This window comes from Mauremys reevesii, linkage group 15 (genome assembly GCF_016161935.1).
Source record: "Mauremys reevesii isolate NIE-2019 linkage group 15, ASM1616193v1, whole genome shotgun sequence".
Classification (NCBI taxonomy): domain Eukaryota; kingdom Metazoa; phylum Chordata; order Testudines; family Geoemydidae; genus Mauremys; species Mauremys reevesii.
Window position 1 is genome coordinate 10,124,799 of NC_052637.1, and position 24,877 is coordinate 10,149,675.

Below are 24,877 nucleotides of genomic sequence, written 5' to 3' on the forward strand. Positions count from 1 at the left end.
AGAGAGAGACTGTATAGCCTGGTAATTAGAGTCCTATCCCGGATGCAAAAGACCAAATACCCAGTAACTGTGCTTCCTCTCTAATATTTGAGCTAGATTGGATCAGCTTCAAGAGGAGAGACTTAGGGAGTCCCACATCAGCCTGTCTGCTAGTCCCAGCTGAACAGGGCTTCTATGAACACCAATGGAACCAGATACTGCTATTTAGGCAGCTAAAGTGACAGTTAGGTACTCAAGTCCTTTTGTGTATCCAGCCCATTTTGTCTATTAAAAACACACACATTCCAGCCAGTTCTCTGTTTCTCTCTCACTGAATTTAGTATATTTAAAATACATATTGTACAGCCTGGAATAGGGCTCTCTTTACATTTATGCTACAGAGAGATTAATTTCACATGCTTTTTCAATTTACTTTTATTATAAATGTTAATTTGTTTTCTCTCATCTTCCAGGTCACATTTTTCCTGAATAACTGGCAATGAAAAATCAAACCACAGTGACTGAATTTATTCTCCTGGGACTTTCCAGTGACCCACAGTTGCAGATTTTCCTCTTCTCGGTGTTTTTAGTTATTTACCTAATCACTCTGGGTGGTAATATAGTGATCATGGTGGTGATAAGAGCTGATTCTCACCTTCACACCCCTATGTACTTCTTCCTTTTCCATTTATCCTTTGTTGATATCTGCTATTCCTCGGTCACGGTGCCTAACGCACTGAGGAACTTCCTAGCAGTGCACAAAACTGTTTCTGTCAATGGTTGCATTGCTCAGATGTTCTTCATTCTCCTCTCAGGTGGAGCTGAAATTCTCATTCTCTCAGCCATGGCTTATGACCGCTACGCTGCCATCTGTGACCCATTGCGTTACATGGAGAGAATGAGCAAAGGGATCTGTGTTCAGCTGGTGAGTTGTGCATGGGCAATAAGTTTCTTCCATGCCCTGCTTAACACTGTTTTTACCTTCAAGTTGCATTTCTGTGGGCCCAATCAAATCAGCCATTTCAGCTGTGAGCTCCCTCCTCTGTTACAACTGTCCTGCACTGACACCCTCACCAATCAAGTGGTGCTTCTTACTTCTGTTCTGATATTTGGATCAAGCTCCTTCCTCCTTACCCTGATCTCCTATATTCACATCATCTCCACCGTCCTGAGGATACGCTCTGCGGAGGGCAGGCATAAAGCCTTCTCCACCTGCAGTTCCCACCTGATTGTGGTTGGCTTATTTTACCTGACAGGTTTTCTCCAGTACACAAAATCCAGTTCAGTCTCTTCTGTGGTGCTGGGTGAAATATTCTCCATCCAGTACAGTGTCTTGACCCCCATGATAAACCCTATTATCTACAGCTTGAAAAACAAGGAGGTGAAAACAGGTCTAGAGCAAATGTTGGGGAAATTGAAGTTTCTTAAGTAATGTCAATGATCTTAAATAAATAACTTATTTTTACATCAGAGCATAGAACTGTAGACAGCTTGTGTTTAGGAAATTCTGAGCTCAGATAACTGATGGACATGTTGGGACAAAACCTCAGTTGGTCTAAATGAGTGTGGCTCCACTGAAGTCAGCGGGCCTGATTCCTAGATGTACAAGAATCACTGGAGCATGAGGGACTGGATCTTGGGTCTCCTAAATCCAGATGAGTGCTCTGAGCATTAGGCTTTAGAGTCATTCAGTCATTTCTCCCTTTCTCTCCATAACTCTTTAATCTGGCTCACTGACTTCAGGGGAGCTGTGGCCAATTTATACCAGCTGAGGATCTGGCCAATTATATAAAAAGAATCTCTTCATCTATTAATTTATGTTCATTCTTTTTGAGTAATTTGCTTAAACTCTATTTAATAGCATTTATCTTATTCTAACCTATTAAAATCTCAAGGATTTTTCAATAATAATTAATAATGAAAATATAATTCTCATTGGAGACAATAGGTTTATTCCCAGGGAGGGCTAGAGCCACAAAGAAACTTAGGCTTGAACAGGAGAGTTAGAGACAGACCCACATGAGTGTATCCCAGTGGTTAGGGCATCCACATGGGTGGGGAGAGATCCCCTTTTTAAATCTTGTCTGTTTATCAGGACTTTGAAGCGGGGCCCTCCCACATTCCAGGTGACTGGGGATATGGAGACTGAACTCTTTGACAGCAGCACGGTTTAAAACACACCCTTCTCCTTGGCATCTCCCATTGACTAGGGAACCACCTATCATCATGTTAGACTATAAGAACAACTGAAAGACCATCCCAGACCAATGGACCACCTAGCCCAGTATCTTGTTTCTGCCAGTGACAAGTGCCAGATTCTTCAGATGGAATGAATAGAACATAGAATTATCAAGTGATACATCCCCTGTCACTCATTCCCAGCTTCTGGCAGTCAGAGGTTTAGGGACACCCAGAACTTGGGGTTGCCTCTCTGGCCTGGACTAATAGCCATTGATGGACCTATCCTCCATGAATTTACCTAATTCTTCTTTCAAAACTGTCTCCACCTAAACAGAAAGGGAACAAAGGATGTTGTTAATATGAAAATGTTAAAATGAAAATGAAAGTCTGATTTAATATTTTACATTTCAAATGCCTTTTTTCCTCCTTGTCTATAATATATATTTGAAATGTAAAATATTAAATCAGACTTTCATTTTCATATTAACAACATCCTTTGTTCCCTTTCTGTTTAGGTGGAGACAGTTTTGAATGAAGAATTAGGTAAATTCATGGAGGATAGGTCCATCAATGGCTATTAGTCCAGGCCAGAGAGGCAACCCCAAGTTCTGGGTGTTATATATATATAATGGTGTGTTTGCCAAGGTATTAAGCAGACTGAGGTCTCTACAAACTGAACTCTGAACCTTGTTTAAAACTATTTACTGTTGGACAGTGGCTGAGTTATGTGGTTTAATCCCTAAAACATGTTGTATAATATCCCTTCAAAATATGTTTTCATAATTTAATTATAATAAACCTGAATATTTGTCCTATCCAAACCTTATCTCAGTATTGCTACATTTCTTGTCTTCAAAGTCTGAATGTGGCAAGAAGTTCCACTGTTTAATTATGTTTCTTCTTCATGCCATCCGCACATTCATAGAACACCCTCCCAACAGTGGTTCACCAAACCATCACTCTCACCTTATGAAAATCCTACAGAAGACAAAGAGGAGGTCTCCACTAAGTGGGCTTCTTCATTTCTCTGTTATGTTTTTGTGATTCTCTTCTTCTTTATAGATATGATACTGCATGCACTTGAATGTTTAGAATAAATGGACATACCCCTACAGCCTGTCTGCATTCAGAACTCCACTTACAGACCACCTGCAGGACAGAATCTAATCAACATTATGCATGATCCCCATCCTGCAGACAGATTCACACTCATGCTAAGAATTTAATTAATTAAATTAAATGAATAAAATTATTCATATGTACAACAGCTTCACAGGAGTAACATTGTTGCTGGATTTTGCCATTATGTGCCTATATATATGTACATTTGTATTTTCACTAAATCTACCAAATTGTTAATTAGGCCTGCACTTTCATAGGGCTCTGAATTCTGGACAGTGAGGAAAAGAGAGGAGCAGATCTTGAATACAGTGGAAATGAAAATAGAAAGATGGATGGACCAGGTTTGGAACTAATAAGGTAGGGAAAATGTGAAAAATGAGATTGACAAGTCAGTAATTAGACCTGCACTTTGGTAGGGCTCTGAATGCTGGGTACTGAGCAAGAGACAGGAGCAGTTTCTGACTCTTGAAAATGGCATAAACACATGTTGCTGGATTGCATTAGTCCGCCAAATGTTAGCAGTGAATGTTGGTCTTGAGTCATTTGTGAAGTCATCTTGATTTCTATGAATGCTTTGACAAATAATTTGGATGGGCAATTTCTTTTGCCCAGGGGTTGCTCATGACCTGCTGATGCTGCATGTAGATGAAAATCACATTGAATGGGTGAATACGTTTTTCTATCTGGGTACTTGTTGACGACATGAGTTTCTATATCTGAAGAAGTCACACATCTGATGGGTCTTGTGTAAATGACATTTCAGAATCTTCAAGGGCCTCTGCTTGGGAGGCAGAAAGTCTATGTGACAACTAAGAGACAAGTATTCAATATAGTAGTGATGACAACTCTGTTATATGGAGCAGAAACATATGAATTAGAAACAGCTGAGAAGAGCAAATTAAACAGTTTTCAGTGTCAAAAATTATGACATATCCTTGACATCCATTGATTCAATTTTGTCAAAAACAGGGAGATACTTAAATTATCCCAGCAAGTTGCAGTCTTGCATTAGTTAAGAAGATGACTGCAATGGTGGGGTTATGTGCAATGTTCAGGAGACTGTTTCTTTTTACAGAAGGTTTATAGAGATGAGGAAGAAGGAAGTAGAGCACCAGTGCAACCATGAATGAGATTGAAAGATGCAATTTTGTGGGATTTAAGAAAACTAAATCATCCCATCCTGACTCTTGTGAAAGGAAGAAGACTTGGAATGGACCATTCAAGATGGAAACCCACCTATGTTAGAGCCATGTGTTTCTGCTGCTGAGGATCTGCTGTTTACTTTACAAAGCAAAATACCTTCAGAGATACTGAGAAAGTCCTGCCCCAAAATACCTTATAGACCAAGTTGTTAGTGCTGTGGAGCATTGTTAAGGCTGCTCGGTGCTGTTCTTGGATTTCCGGTGTCAGCTGCATGAGCAGGGAATGCAGCTTATTGATTCAGCAGACCTTGATGTTATTCCTAAAGAAAGACCACAGGCTCGGTTTGGTGGCTAAGGCCCCCAGCCACGTTTATTGTCAGCAAAGCACAATACTAGCTCCCTGTCCAATGGATCACAGGGACACTAAGACATGTATTTCTGTGACAAGATGGGACATAAGGGTCCTGTCCCCTTGGCTGATACAAAGATGCCCCTCATTGGACTTCTCCTTTTATACATTGATACAAAAAAGTTCTGTACTACACTCCGGATGATGTTAGTTACCACCTTGATCCTAGTACCTGCTAATTAGAACAAAACATCCTCACCCATTATCCTGTGATCCCAATCTGATCTTATGAGGAGTCAGTGTGCTCTTGTACCATCTCTTAAGAATGTATTTACAAAGATACTTGAGAGATCTGTGTGTTTTTGCACCGTCCTCTCTGGTCAGGAATAGGCCTACCCGGTGCATTGCTATTCTGTCAAAGCCCAGCCGACCCTGGTTCCCAGCCTTTGGTTAATACAGTTAAAGAACTTTCCTGAGAGACAAGAGACCTAACTTAAAATCTCTGCTCTACATCAGACCGAGAAGGAATTGCATGAGGATCTCCCATGACCCAGGAGAGTTCCCTAATCACTAGGTTAAAGGTACCGAGGAGGCACTAAGGTGCCCTGTGCTGCTTTGTGACTTAACTTGTTTTTTTTTGTTTGTTTGTTTTGCCCTAGATGAAACAATTTGGCTTTCTTTTCTAATTCACAAATATTATTGGGTCAACCAAACTTCATTTTTCAGCGACTAAACTACTTGTCTGAAAAATTTTACGCAGATGTATTCAGAAAAGCTTCTCCTTTGTCTCACCTCCTGTGCTTTCCTGCTATCTTATAAAGTCTATTTGCTCCTTTCTCATTCCTTATCTTGGGTATCCAGCTGTTGGTGATTTTTTAAGTTTGGCTGGCCAGTCCTGATTCATTTTCCTCCACTACGCTCTTGTCGTAATTATATATTAAGACTAGGACCTTCAAAGGAGTCAAAGGAAGAGGAAATGTGCTGCTGTTTGCGCATCTAATGCCTTCAGCTGCTTTGAGAATCTCAGCCTAAATAAATGCCTTTTTAATTGACTGTCACTGAGATTGGGTACCTAAATCACTTGGATGCATATGATAACCCAAGCCTCAATGCTCTCATTCGTAGGTACCATAGATCTTTGCTCAAGGGATGACACAGCACAATGTAACTAGGAGCTTGTTATGGAGAGTATGCTCCAAGGATTGTCCTTGGGGGAACAAGACAGCCTTTAAACAACTCTCAAGAATCAGCTCCTAGTCTTGGAGTCAGCTAAACAAAGGCTCTTTGCTTCATTCCCTCTGATAACCCAACAGACCTTGAGGGGTTTCATTGCTCTGGGTAAAGAATATTGGATCTCCTAGGATGCTGTATTCCAGAGACAGAAAGATTAGATAGACAAATCAATAAGGAGGTAGATAGACTAAGCAAAGAGAAAATCACAGGACCGAATGATCTCACCATATTTATGGTCTGTGCTTAAAAGGCAGGTGAGTTGATTCATATTTTTATTCCTTTTTAATTTTTGTATCCTTTTCATTTCAAAGGACTGGATTATGTCCCTCTTATCTAGGGGTTGGTCTCTGCAGAGTCCCATTGACTTCTACTTGGCTGCAGCAGACTGCTCACACAGACTCAGTTACAACACAGGGGCCATGGCTGGTGAAACCAATTTACTTGAATCACCCAGCTCTCTCTTTCTTAAGGCAGCACTGAGATAGCTGAGAGCAGGTGTGTGTGTGGGGGGGGGGAAGGTCAGGGGAAGGGCACTCTCTGGAAAATGCCCTTGTAACTGAATTTCCCTGTGCACAGAATCTGCCTGTGTTGACATTCAGGTTCTAGTACAAAGTCCATCTCTTTGCTTAGGCATTTGGCTCATGAGCTGATAATGGAGGAAAAGTTTAGTTTCTCTCTAGGGTTGTATGGGGACAAACATAATTTTGACATTGGACAAAACATTGATTTTATTCCCTTTTCCATTAATAACTGATATCACTAACTTCCAGAAGGGCAGGATAATTTCTCTACTGTAAGTACAGCCTGATATTCAGACATTCAGAAAATGGAGTACAAAATCCCACTGAGTCGGAGCTAAGTGACTTAGGAGGAAAAGTCCCATTAATTTTCTATCAGGCCCCTCTTTTCAAAATTATGTCACTGTGTAGAGATAATGTTTGATGGTCACATTCATTTCTTCTTGAGAGTGTCTCATGGCCTTCTCATAAACTAGAGAACTGCAACCTAGATGGAGCTACTGTAAGGTGCGTGCATAGCTGGTTGGAAAACAGTTCTCAGAGAGTATTTATCAGCGGTTCACAGTCATATTGGAAGGGCATAATGAGTGGTGTCCTGAAGGGATCAGTTCTTGGTCTGGTTCTGTTCAATATATTCATCAGTGATTTAGATAATGCACAGAGAGTACACTTATAACATTTGCGGACAATACCAAGCTGGGAGGGGTTGGAAGTGCTTTGGAGCATTGGATTATAACTGATAATAATCTGGACAAACTGGAGAAATGGTCTGAAGTAAATAGGATGAAATTCAATGAGGACAAATGCAAAGTACTCCACTTAGGAATGAACAGTCAGTTGCACACATACAAAATGGGAAAGGACTGCCTAGGAAGGAGAACTGCAAAAAGAGGTCTGGGAGTCAAAGTGGACCACAAGCTAAATATGAATAAACAGTGTAACACTGTTACAAAAAAAGCAAACATTGTTCTGGGATGTATCAGCAGGAGTGTTGTAAGCAAGACACGAGACGTAATTCTTCAACTCTACTCTGTGCTGATTAGGTCTCAACTGGAGTTTTGTGTCCAGTTCTGGGTGCCACATTATAGTAAAAATGTGAACAAATTGGAAAAAGTCCAGAGAAGAGCAACAAAAAATATTAAAAGTCTAGAAAACATGACATGTGAGGGAAGATTGAAAAAAATGGTTTGTTTAGTCTGAGGAAGAGAAGACTGAGAGGGGACATGATAACAGTTTTCAAGTACATAAAAGGTTGCTATGGGGAGATGGAGAAAAATTGTTGTCCTTAACCTCTGAGAATAGGACAAGAACCAATGGGCTTAAATTGCGGCAAGGTCAGTTTAGACAGGAACATTAGGAAAAATTTCCTAACTGTCAGAGTGCTCAAGCACTGGAATATATTGCCTAGGGAGGTTGTGCAATCTCCATCACTGGAGATTTTTAGGAGCAGGTTGGACAAACACCTGCCAGGGATGGTCTAGATAAAACTTATTCCTGCCCTGAGTGCAGGGGACTGGACTGGATGACCTCTTGCTGTCCCTTCCAGTTCTATGATTCTATGATTCTTCTTCAAACATCCAAATAATTTTAATAAGTAAGAATCCAATTATATACTGCAGATATTAAATAAAGTTTTCAACGAAATCGTCTAGAACAACTGACAGACTGTAATGGAGAAGGAGATTATTTATATAGATTTGGCCAGATGTCAAGCTATTGTCAATTGGCCACAGTTTCATTGCAGCCAATCTGCCAACTCCCATACTGGTGTGACACAGAAGTAGCTCTATTGAAGTCATAAGGCCAGATTGCAGAGAGAAGAGAAATTCCTCTATAGCCTGGTGGCTAGAACACTCACCCTGCATGCAGAAGACCAAGTATCCAGTAACCCTTCACTGCCTCTTTTATGATTTATCCACGGAGGAAAAGCTTCAAGAGGAGAGACTGAGGGAGCTCCATGTCAGACTATCCCTTAGTCAGAGCTGAGCAGGGCATTTGTGAATACCAGTAGGACGTGATTCTTGGATTTAGGCATCTAAAGTGGCAGTTAGGTACCCAAGTCCTTTTGTATATCTAGCTTATTTTGCCTATTTAAAACACACAAATGCTATCTCACGTCTCTCTCTCTCTCTCTCTCTCTCTCTCTCTCTCTCTCTCTCTCTTTAGTCTACTTAAAACACACATTTTACATCTTTACATTCATCCTCTGGAACAGATGATCTCCACATACTATTTCAATTTATTTTCATAATAAGTGTTAATTTCATTTTTTTCTGGTCTTCCAGGTCACAGATTTCCTGAATAAATGAAAATGAAAAATCAAACCACATTGACCAAATTTATCCTCCTGGGACTTTCCAGTGACCCACAGATGCAGATTTTCCTCTTCCTAGTGTTTTTAGTTATTTACCTAATCACTCTGGGGGGTAACATAGTGATCATGGTGGTCATAAGAGCAGATTCTCAACTTCACATCCCTATGTACTTCTTCCTCTTTCATTTATCATTTGTTGATATTTGTTATTCCTCAGCCTCAGTGCCTAATATGCTAATGAACTTCCTAGCAGAGCGCAAAACTATTTCTGTCAATGGCTGCATTTCTCAGATGTTCTTCATGCTCCTCTCAGCTGCTGCTGAAGCTTTCATTCTCTCAGCAATGGCTTATGACCGCTATGCTGCCATCTGTGACCCGTTGCATTACATGGAAAAAATGAGCACAAGGATCTGTGTTCAGCTGGTGAATGGAGCATGGGCAATAGGCTTCTTCCATGCCCTCCTAAACACTGTGTTTGCCCTCAAGTTGCATTTTTGTGGACCCAGTCAAATCAGCCATTTCAGCTGTGAGCTCCCTCCCCTATTACGACTGTCCTGCACTGAAACCCTCACCAATCAAGTCGTGCTTTATACTTCTGTTCTGACATTTGCCTCAATCTCCTTCCTTCTCACGCTGATCTCCTACATTCACATCATCTCCACCGTCCTGAGGATACACTCTGCGGAGGGCAGGCGTAAAGCCTTCTCCACCTGCAGCTCCCACCTTATTGTGGTTGGCTTGCTGTACCTGACAGCTTTTCTCCAGTACACAAAACCCAGCTCAGTCTCTTCTGTAGTGCCAGATGAAATATTTTCCATCCAGTACAGTGTCTTGACCCCCATGTTAAACCCCATCATCTACAGCCTGAAAAACAAGGAGGTGAAAACAGCTCTAAGGAAAATGTTGGGAAAATTAAAGTTTCTCAATTAATGTTGACGATCTTAAATGAATTAAATTATATATTTTTACATCAGAGAGCATAGAACTATGGATAACCGGTATTTGGGTAATTTTCAGCTGAGTTAACTGATGAACACGTTAGGACGAAACCTCAGTTGGTCTAAATGACTGTGGCTCCATTGAAGTCAGCGGGCCAGATTCCTAGTTGTACAAGAGCCACTGGAACATCGGGGACTGGATCTTGGGTCTCCTAAATCAAAAGTGAGTTATCTGAGCACCAGGTTTTAGATTCAGTCACACATTTCTTCCTTTCCTCTATCTCCATATCTCTTTAACCTGTCCCACTGACTTCAGGGGATCTATGGCCAATTTATGCCAGCTGAGATTCTGGCCAATTCTATAAAAAAAAAATCTCTTAATCTCTTAATCTTTCTTGTTCTGTTGTTTTTTTTTGACTAATTTATTAAAACTCCATTTAATATCACATATCTTATTCTATCAAACTAAAATCTCAAGGATTTTCAATAATAATGAATAAGGATAATATAATAATAATTGGAGCCAATGGGTTTACTCCCTAGGAAATTTAGGCTTGAACAGGAGATTTAGAGAGAGGCCCAAATGAGCATATCCCGGTGGTTAGGGCATTCACATGGGTGGGGAGAGATCCCCTGTTTAAATCCTGTGTCTTTATTAGGCACTTGAAGTGGGGCTCTCTCACATTCAAGGTGACTACCCTGAACATTGGGATAAAAGGTATGAGCGGTCTCCTCCTTCTAATTCCTTCTTTTTCCTCCTCCAGCCCCAGCTTCATGTAAAAAAATAAAAACCCTTAGGCGGGGTTAGAGGGTTCCTAGCTAAGAATGACAAGAAAAAGAATTTGTATCTCTCACAGGCATATCGGGACGGAAATCTTTGACAGTGGCAGGGCTTAGAAAATACCCCACTCCTCAGCATCTCCTATTGACTAGGGAACCACCTATTATCATGTTACAACATAAGAACAAATGAAAGACAATTCCAGGTCAGACCAATGGTCCATCTAGCCCTCTATCATCTTTCTGCCAATGGCCAGTGCCAGATTCTTCGAAGGGAATGAACAGAACAGACAATTATTGAGTGATCAATCCCCTGTCATCCAGTCCCAGCTTCTGGTAGTCAGAGATTTAGGGACACCCAGAACAGGGGGGTGCCTCTCTGGCCTTCTGAACTAATAGCCATTGATGACCTATACTCCATGAACTTATCTAACTGTTTTTTAAAAACTGTCTCCAGCTCAAGAAAAAGTGAACAAGAGATGTTGTTAAAGTGAAAGCCTGATTTCATATTTTACAGTTCAAATGTGTTTTTACTTCTTTTCTTTAATAAAAAGAATTCCACTTTATTATTGATGTGTACAACATCTTCACAGGTGTAATGTTCGTGCTGGATTTTGCATTATATGCCTATTTATATGAACATTTGTATTTTCACTAAACCTACCACACTGAAAAGTTAGATCTGCAAGGTGTTAATTAGGCTTGAACGTTCACAGGGCTCTGAATTCTGGACATTGTTAAATAGTATTGGGTCAACCAAACATACGGAGCAGAAACATATTCATTAAAAACAGCTGAGAAGAGTAAAAGGAAATGGTTGGTCATTTTTCAGCGAGTAAATGACTTGTCTGAAAAATTTTACCCAGATGTATTCAGAAAAGCTCCTCCTTCATCTCATCTCCTGTTCTTTCCTGCCATCGTATACAGGCTATTAGCTCCTTTCTCATCCCTTAACCTGTGCATCCAGCCACTGGTGATTTTTTAAGGATGGCTGGCTAGTCCCCATTCTTTCTCCCTGTTGCACTTGTGGCAATTATACATTAAGACTAGGACCTTCAAAGGATTCCAAGGGAGAGGAAATGTGCTGCTGTTTGCGCATCTAACTCCTTTGAGAATCTGAGCCTAAACACATGCCTTTTTAATTGACTGTCACTGAGATTGGGTACCTAAATCACTTGGATGCATATGATAACTCAAGCCTCAATGCTCTCATTTTTAGGTACCGTAGACCATTGCTTAAGGCCTGACCCAGCACAATGTTACTGGGAGCTTGTTACAGAGAGTGAACTTCAGGGAATGTCCCAGGGGGAACAAGACAGCATTTAAACAATTCTCAAGAATCAGCTCCTACTCTTGGAGTCAACTAAGGAAAAGCTCTTTGCCTCACTCCCCAACACATCTTGAGGTGTTTCATTGTTCCAGGTAAAGAATATTGGACCTGCTTGGATGCTGTATTCCAGAGATACACAGACTAGATAGACAAATTGATAAGGAGGAGTATAGCCTAAGAAAAAAGAAAATCACAGGTCAGAAAGATCTCACCATATTTATGATTTGTGCTTAAAAGGCAGGTGAGTTGATTAATATTTTTATTCCTTTTTAATTTTTATATCCTTTTCATTTCAAAGGACCGGATTCTGCCCCTCTTATCTAGGGCTTTGTCTCTTCAGAGTCCCATTGACTTCTGTCTGGCTGCAGCAGTCTGCTCACAGAGACTAAGTTACAGCACAGGGGCCATGGCTGGTGAAACTGATTTGCTTGAATCACCCAGCTCTCACTTTCCCTCTCTTTTTTAAGGCAGCACTGAGATAGCTGAGAGCAGGTGTGTGTGCGTGTGTGTGTGTGCATGCACGCACTTAGGCATTTGTGTCATGATCTGATAATGGAGGAAATGTTTCGTTTCTCCCTAGGGTTGTATGGGGACAAACATAATTTTGACATTTGAGAGAACATTGATTTTATTTCCTTTTCCATTAATAACTGATGTCATTCACTTCCAGAAGGGCAGGATAATTTCTCTACTGTAAGTAGAGTCTGATATTCAGACTTGCAGAAAATGGAGTAAAAAATCCCACTGAGTCGGAGAGTAAGTGACTTAGCAGGAAAAGTCCCATTAATTTTCTATCAGGCCCCTCTTCTCAAAATTATGTCACTGTGTTGAGATAATGTTTGATGGTCACATTCATTTCTTCTTGATAGTATTGCATGGCCTTCTCATAAACTAGAGAAATATAACCTAAATGGAGCTACTATAAGGTGGGTGCATAGCTGGTTGGAAAACATTTCCCAGAGAGTATTTGTCAGTGGTTCACAGTCATGTTGGAAGCAGGGGCGGCTCTACTAATTTGGCCGCCCCAAGCAGTCATGCGCAGGAGGTGCACCAGAACCCCGGGAGCAGCGGATTTCCCGCGGGCATGACTGCGGAGGGTCCGCTGGTCTCGGAGCTTGGCTGGATCTCCCGCAGCTGCGGAGGGTTCGCTGGTCCCACTGCTCCACTGGACCTTCCGCAGGCACGCCTGCGGGAGGTCCAGCCGAGCCGCGCGACCAGCGAACCGTCCACAGTCATGCCTGCGGCAGGTCCGGTGCTCCTGGGGTTCTGGTGAACCTCCCGCAGGCATGACTGCGGAAGGTCCGCCGGACCCGCCTGCCGCCCCTGCAGGCAAATGCCGCCCCACGCGCGTGCTTGCCGCGCTGGGGTCTGGAGCCGGACCTGGTTGGAAGGGCATAACAAGATTGAAAAAATATGGTTTGTTTATTCTGGAGAAGAAAAGATTTAGAAGGTACATGATAACAGTTTTCAAGTACATAAAAGGTTGTTACAAGGAGGAGGGAGAAAAAATGTTCTTCTTAGCCTCTGAGGATAGGACAAGAACGAATGGGCTTAAATTGCAGCAAGGTTGGTTTAGGCTGGAACATTAGGAAAAACTTCCTATCAGGGTGCTTAAGTACTGGATTAAATTGCCTAGGGAGGTTGTGGAATCTTCATTATTGGAAATTTTTAAGAGCAGGTTGGACAAACACCTGCCAGGGATGGTCTAGATAAAACTTAGTGCTTCCATGAGTGCAGGGGATTAGATTAGATGACCTCTTGAGGTCCCTATTAGTTCTATGATTCTGTGATTCTTATTCTTCTTGAAAAATCCTATTGATTTTAATAGGAAAGAATCCAATTATATACTAGAGATATTAAATAATGTTTTCAATGAAATAGTCTAGAATAACTGACAGATTATTTGTATAGATTTGGCCAGGTGTCCAGCTATTGTCAATTGGCCATAGTTCCATTGCAGCCAATCTGCCAAATCCCATGCTGGTGTAATGCAGCTGTAGCTCTACTGAAGTCATAAGGCCAAATTACAGAGAGAGAATACATTCCTCTATAGCCTGGTGGCTTGAACACTCAGCCTACATAAAGAAGACCAAGTATCCAGTAACCCTGCACTGCCTCTTTTATGATTTATCCATAGAGGAGCAATTCAAGGGAAGAGACCGAGGGAGCCCCACATCAGACTATCCCTTAGTCAGAAATGAGCAGGGTATTTGTGAATACCTGTAGGACCTGATTCTGGGACGAAGACATTTAAACTGGCAGTTAGGAGCCAAAGTCCTTTTGTGTATTCAGCTTATTTTACCTATTTAAAACACACAAATACCATCTCACTTCACTCTTTTTCTCTCTCTCAATTTAGTATAGTTAAAACACGCATTTTACAGAATGGAATAGGACTCGCTTTACATTCATCCTCTGGAACAGATAATCTCCACATTCTATTTCAATTTATTTACATAATAAGTGTTAATCTCATTTTTTTTGGTCTTTCAGGTCACAGATTTCCTGAATAAATGAAAATGAAAAATCAAACCACAGTGACTGAATTTATTCTCCTGGGACTTTCCAGTGACCCACAGTTGCAGATTTTCCTCTTCTCAGTGTTTTTAGTTATTTACCTAATCACTCTGGGTGGTAATATAGTGATCATGGTGGTGATAAGAGCTGATTCTCACCTTCACACCCCTATGTACTTCTTCCTTTTCTGTTTATCCTTTGTTGATATCTGTTATTCGTCAGTCATGTTGCCTAACATGCTGAGGAACTTCCTAGCAGAGCACAAAACTATTTCTGTCAATGGCTGCATTGCTCAGATATTCTTCTTCCTCTTCACAGCTGATGCTGAAGTTCTCATTCTCTCAGCCATGGCTTATGACCGCTACATGACCATCTGTGACCCATTGCGTTACATGGAGAGAATGAGCAAAGGGATTTGTGTTCTGTTGGTGAGTGGGGCATGGACCACAAGCTTCTTTTATGCCCTTCTTAACACTGTTTTTACTCTCAAGTTGCATTTCTGTGGCTCCAACCAAATCCATCATTTCAGCTGTGAGCTGCCTCCTCTGTTACAACTGGCCTGCACTGAGACCCTCACCACTCAAGTGGTGCTTCATACTTCTGTTGTGATATTTGGGTCAAGCTCCTTCCTCCTCACGCTGATCTCCTACATTCACATCATCTCCACCATCCTGGGGATACGCTCTGCAGAGGGCAGGCATAAAGCCTTCTCCACTTGCAGCTCCACCTGATTCTGGTTGGCTTGTTGTACCTGACAGGTTTTGTCCAGTACAGAAAACCCAGCTCAGTCTCTTCTGTACTGCCAGATGAAATATTTTCCATCCAGTACAGTGTCTTGACCCCCATGTTAAACCCCATCATCTACAGCCTGAAAAGCAAGGAGGTGAAAACAGCTCTAAGGAAAATGTTGGGAAAATTAAAGTTTCTCAAGTAATGTTGATGATCTAAAATAAATTAAATTACATATTTTTACCTTAGAGAGAATAAACACCTGTGGATAACTGGTGTTTGGGAATTTCTCAGCTCAGGTAACTGAGACAAATTGGGAGAAAACCTCAGTTGGTCTAAATGAGTGTGGCTCCCTTGAAGTCAGCGGGCCAGATTCCCAGTTGTACAAGAGTCACTGGAGCACAGGGGACTGGATCTTGAGTCTTCTAAATCCAGTGAGTGCTCAGAGCACCAGGCTGTAGAGTCAGTCACATATTTCTTCCTTTACTCTAGCTCCATATCTCTTTAATCTGGCCCATTAACTTCAGGGGTTCTTTGGCCAGTTTATGCCAGCTGAGTTTATGGCCAATTCTATTAATCTATTAATGTCTTTTCTTTTGCTTTCTTTGACTAATTCTTGAAACTCCATTTAATATCAGTTATCTTATTCTATCCTACTAAAATTTCAAGGATTTTCAATAATAATGAATAAGGATAATATAATAATCATTGAAGCCAATAGGTTTACTCCCCAGGGAGGGCAAGATTCAGAAAGGAATTTAGGCTTGAACAGGAGAGTTAGAGAGAAACCCACATGAGCGTATCCCGGTGATTCGGGCTTCCACATGGGTGGGGACAGATTGCCTGTTTAAATCCTGTCTCTTTATCAGGCACTTGAAGTGAGGCTCTCACATTCCAGGTGACTACCCTGACCATTGGGATAAAAGGTATGAGCCGTCTCTTCCTACTAATTCCTTCTTCTTCCTCCTCCAGCCCCAGCTTCATGTAAAAAAACCAAAACCCTTAAGTGGGGTTAGAGGGTTCCTAGCTGAAAATGACAAGCAGAAAGATTTGTCTCCCTCACAGGGCTATGGAGACTGAACTCTTTCACAGCGGCAGGGCTTAGAACACATCCCACTCCTCAGCATCTCCCATTGACTAGGGAACCACCTATTATCATGTTAGAACATAAGAACAAATGGAAGACCATTCCAGGTCAGACCAATGGTTCATCTATCCCAGTATCCTGTTTCTGACAGTGGCCGGTGCCAGATTCTTCAAAGAGAATGAACAGAACAGACAATTATTGAGTGATACATCCCCTGTCGACCAGTCCCAGCTTCTGGCAGTCAGAGGTTTAGGGACACCCAGAACAGGGGGCTGCCTCTCTGGCCTTCTGGACTAATAGCCATTGATGACCTATCCTCCATGAACTTATCTAATTGTTTATTAAAAACTGTCTCCAGCTCAAGAAAAAGGGAACAAGAGATGTTGTTAAAATGAAAGCCTGATTTCATATTTTACAGTTCAAAGGCATTTTTACTTCTTGTCTTTAATAAAAGGTTATAAAAAGAGATTTTTTGGTGTGTTTCCCAAGGTACTAAGCAGACTGAGGTTTCTGTAAAGCGAACTATGAACCTTGTTTAAAACTGTTTAATGTGGGACAGTGACTGGGTTATGTGGCTTAATCCCTGAAACATGATGTTTAATATCCCTTAAAACATGTTGTCATAATTAATTATAATAACCCTGAATATTTGTCTTATCCAAACCTTATCAGAATATTGCTACATTTTTTGGTCTTCAAAGTGTAAATGTGGCAAGAATTTCCACTGTCTAATTATGTTTCTTCTTCATGCCATCAGCACATGCATGGAACACCCTCCCAACAGTGGTTCAACAAACCATCACCCTCACCTTGTGAAAATCCTACAAGAAGAGAGAGAGGAGGTCTCCACTGAGTGGGCTTCTTCATTTCCCTACTATGTTTTTGTGAATCTCTTCTTCTCTAGAGACATGATACTGCATGCCCTTTGAATGTTTAGACTAAATGGACATACCCCTATAGCCTGTCTGCATTCAGACCTCCAACTGAGGCTGAGAAGAATTCCACTTTATTATTGATGTGTACAACATCTTCACAGGTGTAATGTTCATGCTGGATTTTGCATTATATGCCTATTTATATGAACATTTGTATTTTCACTAAACCTACCACACTGAAAAGTTAGATCTGCAAGGTGTTAATTAGGCTTGAACGTTCACAGGGCTCTGAATTCTGGACATTGAGGAAGAGACAGGAAGAGGAAGATCTTGAATACAGTGGAAATGAAAACATAGAGATAGATACTTTGAGTTATGTGGATGGACCATGTTTGTAACTAATGAAGAAGGGGAATTCTGAAGTTGGTACCAATTATATAAAATCTGTGGGAATCGAGGCATGGATGGTTTGGCCATGTGAAAAGAAAATTGGAAGAATATATAGGAAACAGGAAGTTAAACTTAGAAGTGGAGGGAAAAAGAAGGGTTGGCAGATCCAGAACTAGATGGATGTGTGTCATATTAAAGGACCTGATTAGCTGCAGAGTTTCCAAAGAATAGCATTCAAGACAGACTGGAATGGAGAAGAAGGATGTGAAGAGCCAACTCCATATAGATGGGCATAAGGTTAGAAGAAGATTTGAGTTAAGTTAGTGTAGCAAGAGGTTCAGAAACTATATTACTATATTGCAGATATGACAAGATCCTTGAACAAATGTTACAGAATTAAGTTTCACACTCTTGGACTTCATTGCAATAAAAATGCAAATATTCATGTACTTCTGTAGTATTGCATGGTGCTTCTTTAGGAGGAAGACATGAATAATGCAATTGCTGGGAGTTATTGGAGACGTCAAAGTACTTTTTGGGATAATATGCGTGAAGTGGATTTTCAAGGAAATTCTTGGGGGTAGACCCACCTAAAATGCATTATTCTGAAGCTACAATTTGAGTGGATACCCATTGTCTGTCTGATTATCTAGTCAAGGTCTCTTCAAAGAGCCATACCAGAGAAGTCAATGACAGAGAGTCAGGAGATGATTTTGGTTTGAGCTGTGATATAATGACTTTGAAACCACAAGAAAATCCCTGGTAAGGGTTGAAGGACAGCTCCTGCCAGAGCCTTGCGCATATACTTAATGTTATATAATCTCATACTACACTAAAAACTAAATTAATTTGGCTTTGCTCTAAAATTACAGGAACCTGTCTGATTTGCATTCTCTTGGACAGCCCAGATTCTCCTGTGTGTCCGTTTAACTCTCAGCATGTTTTCCCCAATATGACCCAGCCTGTTCAAACTGTTTCCAGTGTCCCACAGGCAGCATGCTACAGCCTTTAATACATTGACTCTCAATGTTCATTAGGGCTGCGTCTACACTATGAGCTAGATGTGTGATTCCCAGTTCATTGAGTTAGCATTCCAAAATTAGCAGTGTAGCAGTAGTATCATGGATAGCAGTGAGTGGATGCACAGACTAGTTTCACTGAGTAGAAACATACCTGAACCTCATGGGTATGTATTTGACATGCCTAGCCCATGCCAACACGTGCCGCTGCCTGTACTACAGCAGCTACATTACTATTTAGAGTGAGTTACCTCAATGAGAGCTACAATGAGTCAGTCTGCATAAGCTGGGAATCACCCCCCTAGCTGACTTGTAGACACACTAAGGCCTTGTCTACACTACAAGACTATTTTGAATCAACTTAGTTCGAATTTGTGGATTCGACCTTATGAAGTCGAATTTGTGTATCCATACTAAATACACTAATTCGAATTTCTGAGTCCACATTCACGGGGCCAGCGTCGACTTTGGAAGCGGTGCACTGTGGGAAGCTATCCCACAGTTCCCGCAGTCCCCGCTGCCCATTGGAATGCTGGGTAGAGCCCCCAATGCCTGCTGGGGGGAGAAATGTGTCCAGGGTGGTTTTGGGTAAGTGTCGTCATTGAACCGTCAATCACAACCTCCCTCCCTCCCTCCTTGAAAGCGCCTGCGGGCAATCTGTTCATGCACTTTTCTGGTCAGTGACAGCGTGGACGCCACAGCACTGCAAGCATGGAGCCCGCTGCGATCATCGCTGTTTTCTCCTCCTCTCACTTTATCGTCCACCTCTTCCACAGTCAGCTGCTGAGAAATTGGGCCACTTTTCAATGGTGCTGCAAGCACTGGGGGACCATAGGGGACGTTTTACAAACATCAACGTCGGGTGGCCGGGCAAGGTTCATGATGCGTGTGTTTTCAGGAACTGTGTGCTGCTCAGACGCCTGCAGGAAGGTAGTTTCTTCCTGGACCACGAAATAACTGTTGTGGATGTGCAGATGCCTATAGTCATCCTCGGGGACCTAGCCTGCCCGCTAATGCACTTGCTCATGAAGCCCTATACAGGCGCCTGGGACAGCGACAAGGAACTCTTCAAATACCAGCGAGCAGCGAGCAGCGTGACCTGTGACTGTTCAGTTTCTTTACAGAGAAGCTGAACCTGCCCCTGTTTCTTTACCCAGTTACTGTTGACTCTCCTCTTCGGTTACATACCCCATTCACCCCGTTACCCCCACTTCCAGCACACGTGTAAAAATAAAATACATGTCCCATTATTACTTAACAAAGGTTTCTTTATTCATGACTTTTCGTGAAAGGGTTGAAACTGGGACGCAGGCTGTGCTGGGTAGGGTGTGCGGTGATGTAAAGACCGCCTCTAAACTCAAGGAATGACAGGCTCCTCCTCCTAGAGCGGTCCGCAGTGCCGGAATGCTTCTTTCAATGGAGCCTGCCATTCCTCTTTATGGAATTCTGTGTGCAGGCGGATATGTGACCTTGTGGTGGAGGAGGACGGATACAGATTCCTCAGCTGCGTGACTCAGCGGTCCAGGACAAGGACCGCTGTATAAGATCTGTAACCGCCCTCCCCCGCTGCAAAGTCACATCTCCCCCGCCCACACAGATCCTGGAAACCACCTCCAAAAACCGACCAGGGTGCCTACTGACTGCACCGTGTGTGTGACCCGCTGCTGATCCTGCCCCCGTGTCTGTACCCTGGGAAAGGTGACTGTCCTATGCAATTAACCACCCCCTTCCCCATGCCCCCCATTCAAACACAGTCTTCTTTGAAAAAACAGAACGGAAACAGTAATTACCAGCAAAGCATTTTTATTAATTAAGTACACAGTTAGGGGATGGGACTGGGATTGGGACTACTGTGAGTGTGGAAGTGAAGGACTTCGGCAAAGGTAGGGTATGAGAGCTTTTGGGTACTTGAGCACTGTGCTGTGGTGCAGTGACAGTATTCACGTCCCCGGCCGCCCCTCCTCCTGATTACTTTCGTTGAGGGGGGTATGGGACTTTGTGGCAGGGGAGTGCGGTTGCAGATACACTGCAGGGTGTCTCTGTCCTCCTGTGGTCCTGCAGAACATCCACAAGGCGCCTGAGCGTGTCCGTTTGCTCCCTCACTAGTCCAAGCAGCGTTTCAGTCGCCTGCTTGTCTTCCTCACGCCACCTCTCCTCCCGTTCGCTGTGTGAGCGCTGGCACAGAAAGACGGTCTCCTCCACTGGCTCTGCTGGTCTGCCTCTGCTAGGTAGCAGCCCATACGTTCCTCGAACATCTTGTCCCTTGTCTTTTCTTTCGCCACCTAATCTTTGCCAGCCTCTGCGAGGGGGATGCTGTGGCAGGTCTGGAGACAGTGGAAGCTGTGAGATGGGAAACAGGGAGTGAATTCCTTGCAAAGATACATTTTGGCGAACAATTAACTGAGTCTAGGCTGTCTCTGTGAATTCTGGGTTGAGACCCCTGTGCCTGCTGGGGCACAAATCATTTTCACGGTGGATTCTGGGTAAATGTCGCCAGTCATTCCTTCCTCCGGGAAAGCAACGGCAGACAATCATTTCAAGCCCGTTTTCCCAGAATTGCCCTGGCATACGCCATAGCGTGGCAACCATGGACACTGTTTTGCCTTTTGTGTATGTCCCCGTATGTGTACTAGATGCCGCTGACAGAGGCGGGCCAGCAGCGCTACACAGCAGCATGAGTTTGCTTTTGCATGACAGCAGAGATGGTTACCAGCCATATTGTACCATCAACCATACCATAAATTGGTAATAAGATGGTAATAAGATGGGCATGGTTACCTGTCCTTTTGCACTGCACCATTTGCCAGGGGCGCAAAAGCAAAAACTGGGAATGACTCCCTGAGTCAATCCCTCCTTTTTGGTATCTAAAAATAGAATCAGTCCTGCCTAGATTATGGGCAAGTGTACTAGAGAACCACTGTATCATAGAACCAGAGAGCACAGCTGCTCTGTGTCTGATCCTGCATAAATTATGAGCTGTATGCTATTCACAGGGGGTGCTCCTGCAACAACACCACCTGTTCATTCCGTTCTTACCCCGGCCTTCCTGGGCTACCATACCATTGTCCCCCCACTTGTGTGATGAAGTAATAAAGAATGCAGGAATAAGACACAGTGACTTGTTTGTGAGAAATGACTGGAAGGAAGCCTCCAGCTGCAATGATAGTCCAGGCAGGACATTAAGGAGTGTGGATGAAGGAGCCCATCATCCCTCTGCTAGTCCAGGGGCAATTGAATCTTTTATTTACAATGAAGGGTGGGGGCTGATGGAGCTCAGCCCCCTGTTGCAATGATGAGGACGGTTACCAGCCATATTGTACCATCAGCCATCAAAAATTAGGGACAGGAGCCCTTGATCAACCTTACTGATACTAGTAGGCATGGTTACCAGCCCTTTTGCACTGCCCCATGTGCCAAGAGGCTGATGATGAGGACGGATTTCCATCATTTTCTACCATCAGCCATCCATAGCGTGGGGGGAGCAAGGATGTTGGTGTTGAGTGCTGCACCATCGCGTCTATCTGCAGCATTCAGTAAAGATAGGGTGACATGTAAAAGACTCAACAGAGGATTGTTTTCACTTCTGGTGGTGGGTGTGGTGTGTGCGCAAATTGCCGAACTATGCCCTGACCCACCGCAGACACTGTGTTTGACCCTAGTAGCATTTGGAGCTCATCCAAGAATGCAAATACTTTTCGGAGACAGCAGGAACTGTGGGATACCTTGCGTCCTCATTCCCCCCTCCCTCCATGAGCATCCATTATATTCTTTGGCTTTCCGTTACGCTCGTCACGCAGCTGCGTGCTGAGTCTGTGCTATGCCGTGTGTCCGTAGGTTTTTTAAAAATACTTTGGACCAGGCGTAACATTACAGTAATTACCCTAATTAGATGCAGGAGTCTCCGAGCGAGATCACCCTGAGGAGGGTCACTGAAGGAGATAGAGAGCGCATGCTGCGTGAAAGCTCGCACGAACCAGGGCCCGATGCAGCCGTGCTCGGGGAGGCAGTGCTCCCTGAGTACCTCATGAAAGCCTGGCGCGGAAAACTGTGCTACCACGGAGCACCCAATAAGGCAGCTCTCCCCAGGAACCTCCTGCGGAGGCTTTTCGATTACCTCCAGGAGAGCTTCGTGGAGATCTCCCAGGAGGATTTCTGTTCTATCCCCATATATATAGAGACCTCCTTTTCACATACTTCAGATTCCTGTTATATTAAGAATAAAAGTTTACATGTTTAAAGCACTTACCGACTGCTCCTTCCCCTGATTCAGGGTCCGGGTTAACGGCCGGGGAGGGTTGGTAGGGGATCTCCGTGACGGTGATGAAGAGATCCTGGCTGTCAGGGAAACCAGCGTTGTAAGCGCTGTCGCCTGCCTCGTCCTCCACAAACCCTTCCTCATCTTCCCCGTCCGTGAACATCGCCGAGGAACTGTGCATCGACACTGTCCCATCGTCAGAGTCCACGGTCACTGGCGGTGCAGTGGTTGCAGGCTCCGTAGCGTCCATTTGCCGCTTTGATTTTTTGGTAGCCTTGTCTGGGGTCCTTGATTTTCACGCTGCGCTGCGTTGCATCCCGGCTGTATCCTCTGTCTCTCATGGCTTTGGAGACCTTCTCATAGGTCTTCGCATTCCCTGTTTTGGAGCGCAGCTCCGAAAGCACAGACTCCTCTCCCCGCACACCGATCAGATCCAAGAGTTCCCAGTCAGTCCATGCTGGGTCCCTCTTTCTATTCAGAGATTACATGAACTCCTCTGCTGGAGAGCTCTGCAGCGTTGCAGGTGCTGCGGAGCTCGCCCCGATGTCCAGCCAGGACGTCAGATTCAAAGTGCCCAGACAGGAAAATGAATTCAAATTTTCCCGGGTCATTTCCTGTGTGGCTGGTCAGAGAATCAAATCTCGGACTGCTGTCCAGAGCGCCGACAGAGTGGTACACTGTGGGATAGCTCCCGGAGCTACTAAGTTCGATTAGCATCCACACCTAGCCTAATTCGAGCTAGCAATGTCGAATTTAGCGTTACTCCACCTGCCGGGGTGGAGTACCAAATTCGAACTAAAGAGCCCTCTAGTTCGAATTAAATGGCTTCCTGGTGTGGACGGTTGAGCGGTTAGTTCGAATTAACGCTGCTAAATTCGAATTAAAGTCCTAGTGTAGACCAGGCCTAAGTGTAAGGTGTTAGGCAATTGTTGGAAAGGGCTTCCTCCCTCTTCCCCTAGGGAGGTAGGTTCTAGTTTCTAGAGAAATCTGTTGGGTGAAATACACATTCCATTATAAAAAAAAAACAGGAGTACTTGTGGCACCTTAAAGACTAATAAATTTGTTAGTCTTTAAGGTGCCACAAGTACTCCTGTTTTTTTTGCGGATACAGACTAACACGGCTGCTACTCTGAAACATTCCATTATGTAGTACAAAAAGCACCATAGTAGTAACAGATCCTGAAACAATCTTTACAATTACTAAAGAGAAAACCTAGGTGTCACACTTGATAGAATGTTACTGAAAAGCTGCTAGAGTGACCAAAGATGTTACCATCATGTTTATAGACTTTGTTGCCGGTTTTGATTCACTGCATCAATCAGTGCTGAGGATACGGCTTCACCATTGTGGGGTGTATGCGGGCTTTGTGTGCCACATAGAAGAACACTACTATCAGGGCTGGCACAACCCATTAGGTAACCTAGATGGTTGCCTAGGGTGCTGACATTTGCGGGTCGGCAACTGCGGCGGCTGGATGTTCTGCCGCCGCTGTCGTAGGTGGTATTTCGTGGGCGGGACCTTCTGCCACCTCTGTTGGGGCGTCATTTTTGGGAGTTTGACCTTCCGCCACCTAGGGCACCAAAAAGGCTGCCAGCGCTCCTGATTACTATGGTACACTGACTTGTGCAAGAGTCAATGGTTGTATTACAGACTGATTTTCTGTAGACTCAGGGGTGCATCAGGTATGTTTCTCCAAACCTCGGTATTTAATGTTATAATAGACTATCGGACGACAAGATTGATTGTGGCCCGGGTAGAGGTGTGCTATTTAAAGATTCATCTTGAGCGGATCTTAAATACGAGGATGATATTGCCTTACTTGGAGAGACTACTGACCATGAGCTGAGAAAAACTGTTTTATCTATGATGATAAAACGCAGACCATCCATGCCTCCGATAAAACGGAAATGAATGACCTGGTGATGTGTATGAAGATGGTAATGACATTGAATGGGTGAATAGTTTTATCTATCTGGGTAGCTGGTTGACAGCAGAGGGGACTATGTCTGAAGAGGACACATGTATGATCTGTCTTGCATCAGTGGCATTTAAGCATCTTCAGATACCTCTCTTTCGGTGGCAGAATGTCTGTGACAACTAAGAGATAAGTGTTGTCAG

At 43.3% G+C, this 24,877-nt stretch overlaps 2 protein-coding genes and 1 pseudogene across 2 annotated transcripts; all 3 read left to right on the plus strand.

Moving 5' to 3' along the window:
* Window positions 1-478: 478 nt before the first annotated feature.
* On the plus strand, window positions 479-1,411 carry LOC120383759 (olfactory receptor 5V1-like). Its single transcript, XM_039501986.1, has one exon. It carries the CDS (start codon window positions 479-481, stop codon window positions 1,409-1,411), a length of 933 nt encoding a protein of 310 aa, XP_039357920.1.
* A 7,418-nt stretch (window positions 1,412-8,829) lies between these two features.
* Window positions 8,830-9,768, plus strand: LOC120383765 (olfactory receptor 1009-like). The gene has a single exon (XM_039501995.1). It carries the CDS (start codon window positions 8,830-8,832, stop codon window positions 9,766-9,768), a length of 939 nt encoding a protein of 312 aa, XP_039357929.1.
* Window positions 9,769-14,399: 4,631 nt separating this feature from the next.
* LOC120383657 lies at window positions 14,400-15,337 on the plus strand (annotated as a pseudogene).
* Window positions 15,338-24,877: the final 9,540 nt, after the last annotated feature.

Coding starts and splice junctions, on each gene's coding strand:
- LOC120383759 (XM_039501986.1), top strand. CDS start 479: ATGAAAAATCAAACCACAGTGACTGAATTTATTCTCCTGGGACTTTCC.
- LOC120383765 (XM_039501995.1), top strand. CDS start 8,830: ATGAAAATGAAAAATCAAACCACATTGACCAAATTTATCCTCCTGGGA.